Raw genomic sequence first — 14,216 nt, forward strand, 5'->3', positions numbered from 1 at the left:
TGCAGTCTACACAAGTGAATCCATGAGAACCTTGCAGAAAATGGTGACAAGGTAATTTTTTTTTTCTTACATATTTCCACGAGAACTGAGTTTATGATATCCTGTTTCACTATTTCTTTAAAGGATCCTTTGCCACAGTCAGACAAAGCATTTATTGAGAGACTTTTATCAGAAACACTTTCTGTACTCCATTACACAATGTCTTCTAAAATTTTTTTGGCAATGGACAAAGGAGGAGTAGATAGTTCCAATTCATGGACACTTCCTCATATCAGCCTTTAAAGATCGATGTTACTGTTTCATATTTTGGTATTTCAGAAACACACAACTGACTGACTGATTGAGTTAATTGGATTTGGACTCTATCTTGTGAGGAGAAGATTTCAGTAGGATGAAAGATAACCATATCCATATTTTTTTCAGTGATCTAAAGAAATATGCAGTATCTGTCTAAGTAGATCTAATGATTCTGCTGTCAGTGCTACATTTGTAGTCCTTGTGTGTTCTGCTACTGTTAGAAGAAAATAACTGAATTAATTTGTCTTGAAGCAATGTTATCAGATATTCTCATATCATCTGCTTTACAGGTTTTATTCATTTTCAGCTTAATGATGCTCCAGTCTGCCTTTGATTTGTTGACAGAATCATCTGTTTGTTGTGTGCTGGGAATGGGTTTTCTTCTTTGATGGTAATGTGAGCAATTCTGCAGGTTTACTTTTCCTTTGCTTTGAGTAAACTTGTCTCTCCATTGTACAAGATACATGTACTACATGTGTTATTAATACTTTATTTTCGCTCTCACAGTAACTCTCCTTGCCACATTTGTAAAGGAAAACTGGATCAATTAATGCTGTAAGAATATTTATAGGATATATATTACAGTTTTCATAAAGTGTGTCCTTTCTCTAAGGAGCTGTAGTTGCTGCTCAAATTCATGCAGTATACATCTGCACTCTTAAGAAAATTGTCATTGTCTACTTATATGACTACCTGCTTGATGGTTTTGTTAGTTTCAATGCAGAATGCATTTTGCACAGTAGAATAGTTCTTCATGCAAAATAAATGGAAGTTTCTGCAGAACCTTTATGCCCTACACAAATGCTAAATTCACAACTATCCTCTCTCTCTCTTTTTTCAAGCATTTCAGTTTGAGAGTATTAAGTAATGTGCAACAAATTCAAAATGATTAAAAAATAAACCACAGCACAGTATTCATATATAAATGAATCTGAAGAGAATTGAAACTTTCAAACTGTGTAATCTTTGCATATGTACATCTGTGAAATTTATTTTGTAAATTTTAAGCTTTAATATTTTTATTTGGCAGATCAGAATAATGGTGTGTATGATATCCTGATGTCCTGAAAAAGAATTATTTATGGATTAATTTCAGCTTTTTTTTGGAAGAATATTTTAAGGATAATCATGTCGTACTGCACACACACACACACACACACACACACACACACACACACACACACACACACACACTGCTAGCCATTAAAATTTCAACACCAGGAAGGATATAAAGTAATAAAATCTTACATGTTTGACATTTACAGATTAGGAAGGATTTAGTACACAGAGCAACCATCTCTGGTGCCCACAGCAATTCAAAACCAGCTGGGCTTCGAGTCACACTGAACTTGGGGGACAGGTGCATGGATGTTGCTCCATACTGCCTCAACTTTGTGCTACAGTGGCTGGCAAATAGTGGCATACCAGTCTCTCAGCAACCAACAACCACATGTTTTAAATGGATGAGAGACCTGGAAAATATCCTGGCCATGGCATCAGTCAAACTCCTTCTGTATTGATATAGGTCAGGACAGCATTGGCAACCTGCCATCTTGCATCATATTACTAATAGAAAGTGTCACAGAGCCCTCAAAGGTGGGGCACAGGCCAAAAATTTTAGAATATCATAAATGTTTCCAAATTAGCAACTATGCAAAAAAGAGATAAACATTTTGTATATTCAGTAGCACCTCTTGCCAGCTGCTGTGCCCATAGGATGATAATAAGTGCAATCTGGTGACATTAATTCTCAACTGAGCCTAAAACATGTATACATGCATCATGATGCTTTATGGAGAATCAGGACCTGTCTAAAAAAAACATGACATGGTCCATTCCTGCTTCTGGTGTTGTCATTAAGAGCACCACTGTCAGCATGCTGGTGATTCATAGTGCTCCAGATGTTCTCACACTGTCCATGTGGATACTTGTTTGCTATAAACAACTGACTCAGAGTTAAATGACGCAATATCCTGCATGGCTGAGCAAACAATATGAATGCCCTGTCTGGCTCTAATCAGGTTGGGGGATTGAAATTCTGCATTACACTGGGTATGGCCGTCATTGATCCACTGATTCCATTTTCACATGACAGTCATGAGATCCCAACTAAATCGTGAAGCAGTTAACTGCAGACTCGATAGGCAATGATTCTACCACTGCTGAACTGTAACACTGACACTTCTTCTTCTTGCACTAGATATAAAACAATGTGCTCAAAAACAACCAACATCCAAATGTGATTTTTAATTGAGATCCAGTGCATGAAATTCCTTATAGGAAGCATATAGATGGCATTACTCGTACCTGCTTTGTGTGGTTCCACTGGAATTTGCACATCCAAGCGTGTAATAAACTTCATGTCAATTTGAAGTTAGTTGTATGCAACCTCTGTGCTGTTGCAGTTCTAATGGCCTACAGTGTACATGTAGCTTTTTTTAAAATTTTCATTTTTTTGTTTCATAAAGACTTCTTGAGTTGTAGAAGACATTCTGACTAATTTTGTTGCTTATGTATAACTAACAGTAAAACATAGTTTGGCTACAATGTGAATAGTTTGCATCTGTTTCATTGGTTTCAACTATATTATTATTATTATTATTATTACCATTCCAGAAAAGTTCCATTCTGGGTTCTACAACCAACAAGACTCATTGCCACTGAGAGCATACGCCGTGCTCAGGAGAGGAAAGAAGCAATCAAACTACGACTAGAAACAAAGAGGCTACAGCAGGAACAACAGGCTGCTGCTGAACAAATGAGGTAAGGACATGTTGAGACATGATTACATTTATTTGTTAGTAATTTATTTGAATTAATTTACTCCATTTCAGTTATAGCAAGTTATTATATTTTCAAATCCACATTCATTCTCTCTTTCACTTTTAACTTGGGATCCATTGTCTAAAATAGAGTTGTGGTAAAGATTCACAACTTTCATTTAGAATGAGGTGATGTCAGATCCCTGTACAGACATATTAAGTTTTTACTTGGTTTCATGAATACTGGGATGATTTCTGTAAAAAAGAACATAGATAATTTCCTTCCCCTTTGTTTTGCAATGGACATCGTTCCTAATTGTTGTTAATAGTATATTAATCTTTAATCTACCTTTTTTCTGTAGTGGAAGAGTCTGAAGATTTTTTTATCATATTCAGTATTTCAAAATAATTAATTGAACTACTTTACATAGTTGTATGGCCTTACACTGAGATTGTTAAATGAAATCCACTGTATTTGCCTCGACATAATTATATCAAGTTTTATGTTTGGCAAGGCAATATGCTATTTTACTGTCAATTCCTAGACTTTTCACCACGAGGCAGCGTGTACCTGTCACTTAGAGAACATACTGCTAGTAACTGTAACAAATAATTTTCCTTTATTCTAGCTTGGCTTCACTCTTATATTCATACCATGGTCAGTCACTTTTGCACAGTGGTTTTCAAACTTTTTGATTGTAGGGCTCCCTGAACGTAAAGACCTGCAGTTCTTTTTTCAAATGACATCTGACTCAAAAGTCTGGGGAGTAAATAAACTTAAGTTTAGAAAAGATGAATAAGAGTAATTATTTCTTTATTGGCTGTTGACATAACACATTTTAATGTTATTACATCTTATTCTGGCAACAAAATTGATGAGAAGGCGAGCTTCATTCTTCATCATCAATTCTTCAAATCTTGGCACAGGTTAGGAAATCGTGAGTCATATCTCTTTCTCCAATCTGTATTTTGTACTGGAATTAAATTTTCACTCTGTGGCAGAGTAGGTATTGACATGATATTTCCTGGCAGATTAAAACTGTGTACTGGACCGAGATGAAATGAAATGAGACTCTTAATTCAGGACCTTTGCCTTTTGTGGGAAAATGCTGTACTGACTGAGCTACCCAAGCACAACTCACAACATGTCTTTACAGGCTTATTTGTATTTTGTACTGACAACTGACAGTGTTGCAAAATGTACCTCACAAAATAGGATGTTGCAAAAGGTATCAAAACTTGAAGGGCCTTGTTATTTATTTGGAGATATTTCTGCTTCAGCCAACTTCAGAACTCAAACAGTGATGAGGAAATGAACTTTGACTTCAATGTGGAATTTGAAGAAATATTAATGAATTGTTCTTGTTCTTCACTGGTAATTATTGATGAAAGTTCTGTAATGAAAGGATGCTTGATCCAGTTGTATTGTTCAGCTTCTTCTGGACAGTGTTTCAGAATGTAATAATAATAATGAGCATATGGCATTGGTGGCCGGGAGATCTCTCGCGGGGCGGTTCAGCCGCCGCTCCACAAGTTCTTTAATGCCACAACGGCGACTTGCAAGTGAATGAGGATGAAATGATGATGAAGAACACACAACACCCAGTCATATTGAGGCAGAGAAAAATCCCTGACCCTGCCGGGAATCGAACCAAGGACCGCAAGACCATGAGCCACAGACTTTCAGAAAGTAATCACTGAATTCAGTTAAATGATCAACAAACAAACATTTCAGTTATATGTGAATGTAGACATTTCTGGTGTATACTATTGATGAAAAGGTCTTGTGTTTCGAGCCAGGTGGCAATATTAAAATACTGCTACTTTTTGAGGAATGTCATACTCATTGCCTTCTGTCAAAGTGTCACATTTGTGTGGATATTGTAATGTTTATACTAGTTGTGCCCCCTCTCCACCTGCCAGTGGACAGACAGCTGGCCACTGTCCAGTTGGCAGTGGGGAAGGGGTGAGGTTGTAGTAGTTGAGGTAGTGGGTGCATGGGAGGCTCCCTTCAAATCCATGTTTTCATACTCCAGATATATCTTGCATGCTGGACAGTGCTGGGAGCACTACAACATATTTCTGCTAGTACAGGTTTCTGTGCTGAATTGAGTTGGTATGATTTGTCCTTATTGACCAGGTTCTTATGAATCCTTGTTTTTTGTGGTTTACTTTATAATGCTGTCCCAATAGCCAGTTGCCCAGCATAACATCTTGGTGTTATGAAAATCAAAAGTGCGGTCTTCCTTTATACTGGGCTCTGCTATCACTGACTTCCCTTGTGTCCCATTCATACATGCTGGATGTGCTCCTTACAGTGTTTCAAAATTCGGTTATGCATTTGCCAGATCTATTGTGGTCACATTCACAAGAGATGCTATATACCCAAGCCACATTCAGTTTCAGTGAGTCCTTTGCAGAGCTGATGTACTCTTTTGCTTAAGAGGTTGGCAGAAGGTCATTTTTATGGTGGATTTTTCAAGCAGCCTTCCAATTTTGGCTGAGAGTGGACCCAAATAAGGAAGGGAAGCGAGTCTCATTGTCTTCTTCCTCTTCTCCACAGTTTCTGCATCTTTTCTCCTCTTGAAAGCCCTTCTATTCTGTGCTTCATTGAGCCCATTGTTGTGAAGTCCATCCTTCAACTACTGTAATTTGGGTGGGAGGCTTTCCTTGTCACAAAAGGCACATGTCCTATGTACCAGTGTGGTTAGCACTGTCTATTGTTGCAGTGGATGGTGGCAGTTCATTGCATTCAGGTACAGCCTTTGTTGTCTTTTTCCTTTGAACTGCAGGGCTTAGTGTATCATCTGCTTTCTTCTTTATTAATATGTCAAAGACAGGGAGACAACCATTCTCCTCTATTCCCATAGTGATTGGAATGTTTTGATCGATGCTGTTGAGGTAGTCCAAAACTCATCCAGTGCCTGTCTGCCATGCTCATACACCACAGCAGTATTGTTAACATAGTGGAAGAAGTGTTTCAGTTTGTGGCAAGTAGTTTGAAGGGCCACCTCCTCAAAGTGTTCTATGTAGAGCTTTTCAATCCATGGACTAGTGGGGATCCCGTGGACATGCCATATATCTGTTCATAAAACTCTTCATTCCATTTGAAGTAGGTGGTCCTTAGTGCATGTTCCAAAAGTTTAATTATTTGTGGCTCAAAATGTGGAGTAAGGAGCACTAAAGGATCTTGCAGAGGTACTTTTGTGAAGAGCAATACAGTGCCAAAGCTTATGAGCAGGTCATCCCCTCGTAGTTGCATGTTCTTATTTGTTTCCATAACATTGGGTGCGTTTTGCATGTGGTGACAGCAGTGTCTGATGAGGAGTTTTAAAAGCATCAGTAGATATTTGACCAGCTCATAATTGGTGAGTTGATGATGTCTAGTATTGTCAGCAGAGCAACACTTCCTTCTGGATTTTGGGAAGTCCGTACATGTGTAGTATTATTTGTGCCATAGGATACAGCCACTTATTAACTTCCTCTGGTAGCCTGTGTTCTTCATAAGAGAGACAATTTTCCTGGTCATTGTCAAGTTTCAGTCCTTGAGCGTGCTGGATCCTTTATCAGCAAGCCAATTTTATGCTGGTAGTCATTTATGTGCAGCTGCATTGTTGTTTTCCTTTTGCCTTGTGAATGGACAATAGTATCAGCATTATCTCTCAGTGATCAACTGCATTTGAAATATCACATTCTGTACTTACATTTTAAATTTGTCAATGCTGAAAGAGAAACACTAATAACTGAAAACAAACAACAATTGAAAATGATCTGCATTTGACAAAACTAACCTACAAACTGATTATTACTGAATAGAAACAAATGAGTTGTCCACACATTATTCCTTTACTCAGCAACCAAAGAAACTTAATCATTATTTTTGTGAAACCACTGTGATGCCCCTGCCCTAAGGCCACAACATGCCTACTGTATGGCTATGACACCCCTGTGAGCTGTGATGCACAGTTTGAATACCTCTGGTTTAGCATGATACCTTGCTTTAATGTTGTATGGAAATTCAAGTTGCAGCTTTTAATATGTGTATTCAACCTTATTATATGCAGCTATCATGACTGCTTCTTCTGTCTGTATGTGGTAAGTATTACTGGCAGCTTAGTTTATGTAAAATTACTGCATGTTATAAAATAGTTTACCTGTTTCTTCACTGCTTTTATAAAATGACAAGTATGTGCATAATAATTATTTGCTCTAAATGAATCTGTGCTTTCTGTTCACAGAGCTTGCACTCATTGTATTGCTTGCCTCTGATTGTTTCCATTACAAAATAAATGAGCAGTCTAAAACATAATTTTGGTATTATCACAGAAACAATTTAACTTTCTTTCTTTTAAGTTGCATTTTTTCCAGTCACAGCCTTCTGAATTTGTTTCATAGGGCCCTTTCACTGAATCCATGATAGAATATTGTAAAATCAGGCTGTTGTTCAATATGTATTAAAGATGGAGAAAGTTTAGGCACAAGGGAAGTCTGTAAGCGTAATAAATACACGTATGTGTCAGAGAAAACAGATACAAATTGCCAATGCTGCTACCAAAATGCTTAGCCATTCCTTTATGGTGCCCAGTGCTGTTGCCTGAATTATTATTGAGATAATTTCATGAAATATCTATCTTTTGAACTAAATATTCTTGGGATCTGTGATGTAATTCATTTGAATGCATTCCTCCAAATCGTGGTGTACTTGTTCAACATATTACTACTATTTGTTAAACTATTTTGTACACACATGACAATTCTAGATCATAGTTAACTAGTTATATCGAGCTCACAACAGATAGCTGCAGGAGGAACTAGCACAGAATCAGCTGAAATGAAGTATATGAGACAAAGGATGTACATTTTAAATTTACTGCATCTTTAAGTAAATTTATTTGCCTTAAAAAGCTGTTTTTCGAGTGAAAACTGTGAACTTTTCAATAAAAAAATCCATTAGAGTACCATGTGGCAGAAAGAGACAACTATACAAATCAGCCAGGATAAATACAGATTGAAACTGCTTTTATATTGTAGAAGATATTTTTAGTGATTGTGAAGAAATGCAATAAAATAAAAACCTTACATGTAATTCCACAGAATAAAAATTGTGAAAATAAAACAAAGCAATAAGAAATGTAATTATTAGATCATCTTGTTACCAGAAAGACTTTTCTACTTCTCTTTTAACTAGCTAGACAGTTCATTACACCAAACATATAGCAGGCGTCTTTAACAATTACTTTCTAAATGTAACTGAGAAACTCGGTGTTGTAAGCTTAAAAGGTAAAGCTTTGCAGTATCTGTCTGTGACAATTAGTATCACAAGCATCCAGTCAATTTGAGATAATTACAACTTCTCCCTGGTCTACCAGGAAAATAATTTACTCTCTCTTTAAAGCAAGAATCATCATGGCGTTGATAACACATGTTCTTATACTAGAGCTATAATACTGTACCTAGCCATATACTTAATGCATCACTTTCATGAGATAGCTTTCCAGAAAAAGTATGCCATAGTTTAATAGTTCTTTAACAAAGATAATAGAGCTGATATTAATAACTATTGATGCATTTCAGTATTAACTTCCTTCTCCAAAGTTTTATGAAAGGTAATGTATTTAATATGGTTGATCATATCAGCAACTTTAAGATTCTAATCAATTTTTCTTAGGCAGTTAAGGTTTATGATCTTTGAGATACAATAAGTAAGTGTTTCACTTGATATTTAACACATAGGAAGTAAATGTGTATGTAACTCCTATGATACATCTTCTTCTGAACTGTGACAAATTGATTCAATTCTAGGACTTAGCCCTTGCTAAATGTTAATGGCCTGCCATCTTACAGTTATAAAGCAGAAATAGTGATCTTTGCTGATGATGTGAGCATCATAATAAGCCCAACAGATGTGCAACTACAGAAGGAACAGTAAATGAAGTAGTCAGAAGTATTATTGACTGGTTCTTAGTGCATGGTTTATCACTTAGAAAAAGTGCTACTCATTAAATTTATCTCAAGCAAGATATACCATCGTCAATAACAATATTGCACGGGGGAAAAAATATAAAACTGATTGCTCAAAAGTCTTTAATGTGCTTATTTGTCAGTACTTGAATTTGAAATCACTTGTCAAACAGCTTATCAAATGGTTAAGCTCAACAACACATACTTTAAGTGTCATTGCTGATTTTGGTCAGGAAAGCATTAGAATATTAGTTTACTTTGCATACTATCATTAATTCACGCCAAAAGGAATAATTTTTGGGGCAATTCCTTACACAGATATGAAGTATTCATTGCATGGAATTGTGTTGCAAGAATAAATACAAGCTCAGTTACACCTAGAGTATCAGTAACTGGAGAGGACCCTATCTTGGGATGCAATAGGTGCATTGCACTCAGGCACTGGCACCAGGGCGGCACCAAAGGCTGAGTGTATGATCAGTCAATAAGCTAATTATTGATTTGTAAGCAAAACTAATAAGTTGACAATTGTATTACTTATGGGTGTCAGATCCCTGTCATATGAGTGGTAGGTTCCTAAACACTCAGGAATCACTTTTTAAATTGGCACTCATCATATTGACATTGTTGCAAAGTAGACTAACCAATTTATTTGCGATTACTGTTGAACTACGGCTGAACACTGTCTCTGTATTGAAATTAAAGCAATTGTCAAGGATTTTGTGAATACCGCAAATTGTAAGTTAGATTTACTTTAAATAAGAGATAACCCACAAAGTAAGTTCCATTTGCTTATATAAAACAAACATGTACAGATACAGAAAAAATATTTATTGTACGAAAATCTACAACTGTTAAACTACTTTCTTCATAAAAGGTTGCTGCCTGTGTATTCAACCCTGTGGTAACATGTTCTTTCAGCTTGTCATCACTGTTGAATTGTTGACCACTAAGGACAGATTTTAGGTGTAAGAAGAGATTAAAGTTGCTAGGAATGAGGTCTGGGCTGTATGGAGGATGATCAAATGCATCCCAGTGAAATTCCTGTAAGAGTTGTTTGGTAACATTCATCACGTGAGGTCGAGCAATATCGTGGGGGGGGAACCACTTTTTGACAGTAATCCTCGGTGCTTGTTCTGTATTGCATGGCGCAATTTCTTAATGGTCTCGCAGTAACCAGATGCATTGATTGTTTGGCCTCGTGGTAAGAAATAAGTCAGCAAAATGCCTTTTCTGTCCCAAAAAATGGTGTACATAGCTTTTTGAGGTGTCAAGATTTGCTTAGGCTTAACCTTCATTGGTGATAAAGTGCGCCTCCATTCCATTGATTGCTGTTTTGTTTCAGGATTTTTGTACGATACCCAAGTTTCATCCCCTGTGACTATCCAAGACAGAAAACCATCGCCTTCTTCATTGTAGCATGTCAAAAGCTGAAGTGCACTGGCCATCCATTGTTTTTAGTGTGCTTCAGTAAGAATTTTGGGTACCCTACGTGAGCAAAGTTTTCAAAATTTCACTTTTTTAATAACAATTTCATGAATTAGTGATTTGTGAGATTTGCTGAACTTCCATAGCAAGGGCACTAAGTGTAAACTTACAGTTGTGCTTCATCATATCTTCAGTTGTGTGAACCAGTTCATCATTAATCACAGACAGATGTTCACTTCGTTCTTCATTGTGCACTTGATCACATCCTTCATTGAACAGTCTGACCCATCTTCTAACCAGTGAAACACTCATAGCATTTTGTCCCTAAACATTGTAGATTTGCCATTGAGTTTCCTTTGGTTTGATATTCTTTGCATTTAGAAAAGAATCAAAGATCTGATTTCACATGCAGCAGCATTTTCAATTATGGCTGATGTTATAAAGTAGCGCTACAAAGCACATTTCGGCAGCAGTGATCTGAAAATGGCATACATGTCTTGAGTCAGAGTAACTGCCACACGTGCTCGGAACTGTGATTCGCGGATAGAAATAGAAATGAAACTTACTTTGTGGATGGCGCTTGTATTTTTGTTATTTTTGAAATTGAACAACTAATTATACATTTTAGTGTTGTATGTGTGATTCAACAGGATTTGCTTTTGTATAAATCCTAAAATCTCTTGTTCACTGATGTTAAAGTCTAAACTGAGATTACAATAATTTGATTCAAAGAAATGAAGAAAATTTTTCTGCAGTAGTGGACAGCATGCACATACATATTACATATAGATTGCATGCTGACTTAACAATGAATATCAAACAATTTCACAGGTTTTTGTGTACGATAAATTCAAAATATTGTATAATATAATGCTACAAATTATTTTTAATTTATTTTGTAATAAAGAACATAAATATTGTATTTATGAGTTTTTGTATTGTTCCTCACACCTTTACTAGTCACTACTGGCTGTGAATATGAACACACCAAATAAGTTTCAAATGAAAATATGAACATAAACCGCAAGCTACGGTTGCTGATTTTGGGTTTAAGGAGATTAAACATCTGAGGTCATCAGGCTACTGTTCACCTTCCCCCCCCCCCCCCCCCCCCCCTCCCCCTCCTCCCCCCTCTCCAAGGACAGAACTGATTAACCCCATCTGTCTGCCGTAGAGTAAATTCTTATAATGTGTCTATCTGAAGTGGCGCATGGGTCCTAGGCCAGTTTTTGTGTAGTGGGATGTGGGAAACCACCTAAAAACCACATCCAGTCTGGTCGGCATACTGGTGGTTGTTGTAAATCTGCCGAGTGGGTTTGAACTGGAGCCAGCATATCTCTCCAGCCCAGAACTGGGTGCTTTAATGCTAACAGCTTTCTAGGTGGGGTCATAAACTGAATATTTTTCTACATATGGCTTATAGACAAACAATTTCAAAAGAGTTTCAAAAGTAAATAGTCTACTTTCATCATTTTCGTTCACTCATTTATTGATCATGTTCTGCAGACCTCAGGAGGTTCAAGGAACACCTCAAGGCACTCATTAAGAGCAGAGAAGTGATTCTTAGAAACATGGCCTCCATACTGTATTAGCAATAAACGTCACCATTCTAAACATTATTAGTAGTACATATGCCAGCTAAATGTAAACTAGTAACTTAGCAAGAAAGCAATTACCATAAAGCAACCACTGTGAAAAAAGCTACCGCTTCCTCAGTTGCAGTAAATAGTTGCTGTTCTATTGTTAGTGTAATACTGACTTATACATTTGTGTTACTCAAGGAAATTAGTTAACTGCATCTGCAACAACAGGTCTATTTGCAGTATATTGCTACTTGACATGACTTTGCAATGAGCATTGATATTTGTCATGTAGTTAACAGTAGTTTTCAGTCCTTGGGCCTGGTCAGATAATTTGTAGATGTGGATAATAATGTTTGTTATTAATTTTCATTTGTGTTAGTAAGGATTTATGATTGCTTTCTTTATGTTTGATGGGAACTTGATGGCGTCCTTTACACCAGAATATATAACTTCACTCACACTCAGATCCAGTACTAGAACTTGAGGTTGTTATGTTCCTACATTCTGTGATTAGTTTTATTCCTGTGATACAATCTGTCAATATAACCCTCTGTTTTTTGTTATCCATAGAGGAGGGATGCCATTAGTAACATAACATTTCAGTTTGCCAAATAGAATTTTATTCTTCACATAACACAGGCATTGGCAGCACCACAAAATATACCTGTGGAATAATTTACCTTTACCTGACATTTCGCCTTCTTGAGTCAGAGGCGAAACATCAGGGGAGAGTTTTATGTATGGTTTGGCATCTCAGCCTGGAAGTGTTAAGTGATGACAACACCTGCTGTGAAAGACTTCGTTTTCTTTACCTCTGTCTCAAAGTCATTTGTGAGGCTTTGTACAGATTCCATAATGGATAATTCTTTAGAAAACCTGAGCTGTGAAGATAGTGAAAAAATTATGCTCGGAAATGAGCTAGTGTTCTATCATATGTTTCTTCCTCAAAAACTTGAAAAGATGAAAGAAGGAAATGGGTTTCTAATTAGAGATGATATATTTATCTTCGTTTTTTAGATTGGCATTGCTTCAATATATTTAAATTTGTCAGGAAATAGGCCCCAAGTCATTGATTAATTACAGCATAGACTTTCAGTTGTCCTTCCAAGCCAGCACAGGATTTTAATGCTAATACTCTGTTAGAAATACCACAATTGTCAGCAGTACTAACCCTTTTTAGTGACATAATGAATTTTATAATTTCTTTAGGTATTGTATTTTTGAAAGTAATGCTAATTGGTGGCGCAAGTAGTGTCAGCTGAAGTAAAGCTAACATAATTGTATTTAGTTGGTTATTAGCAGATGCAATACTTGCGAACACAGGAATTCAGTACTTGTATTTTATTCATCTCATAACATATGTTTTACAGGCCATCTGTCCTGTTGTACAGGAGGCAGTTAAAGTTTTATCTTATACTAAATTGTGTAAGACTATTCTCATGAATACAGTATTATGTGTAGCAGAATAATTTTATTAAATTGTGTTTCCATGAACTTTAATGAGAGGTATTAAATTTGGAATGAACCTCTTATGAATGTATTCATTTTTTTTCTTTGGTGAGAAGTTTTCAGCAAAAAAGATGTTAATTTCAAAGATGTGCAGTGAAGAGGTAGGTAATATTATTAGCTTCTTGAATAATGAACAACACAATATTCTCTGAGTGTCAGCACACATGTTCCTAATAATCATTTTGCAATAACAAGATCTGTAATATGTGCCTTGAATAACCCCCCTCCCCTGCCCCACCCTCTCCACCATCCAAGATTAAACTGTATCTAATTGTAGACTCAAAGAAATGTGGTATAACAGTTTTTTCCTATTCATGACTGTTATCCTAGATTGTATGTGCACTGGAACAGTAAGGCTGTTTCACTTAGTAGATAAATAATGTATGTGTATCTACTAGTTTAAAGTTCTAATGTACCAATTAAACTTCTTCCTTAACTTTATTTTGACTAGTGTCACTAATTTTTGACTTGTGTAAACACAGCCTTTCAAATGTTAAATTTAAGACCATTTTCTTGAAACTATGCTTCTTGATTTTTTATTTGTTTATGATACCAACAGAAATTTTGTGTTTTCATTTTCAATGAGTACCAGATTACCATCTGGAAACTGGTTTCTACTGATAGGCAATTTATGTCAAAGAGAAACAGGATTGATTCTAAAATCGAGTCTTATGGG

The 14,216-nt window shown here is 36.3% G+C and overlaps 1 protein-coding gene across 1 annotated transcript in view; it reads left to right on the forward strand.

The window, feature by feature from the left end:
• Positions 1 to 14,216, forward strand: part of LOC124802880 — a 205,723-nt gene that overhangs the window by 145,143 nt on the left and 46,364 nt on the right. The window contains exon 8 of the mRNA XM_047263924.1: positions 2,914 to 3,060. Within this exon, the coding sequence (XP_047119880.1) occupies positions 2,914 to 3,060 (147 nt within the window). The remainder of the gene's footprint in view (positions 1 to 2,913; positions 3,061 to 14,216) is intronic.

The sequence above is a fragment of the Schistocerca piceifrons genome, chromosome 6 (assembly GCF_021461385.2).
Source record: "Schistocerca piceifrons isolate TAMUIC-IGC-003096 chromosome 6, iqSchPice1.1, whole genome shotgun sequence".
Lineage (NCBI taxonomy): Eukaryota > Metazoa > Arthropoda > Insecta > Orthoptera > Acrididae > Schistocerca > Schistocerca piceifrons.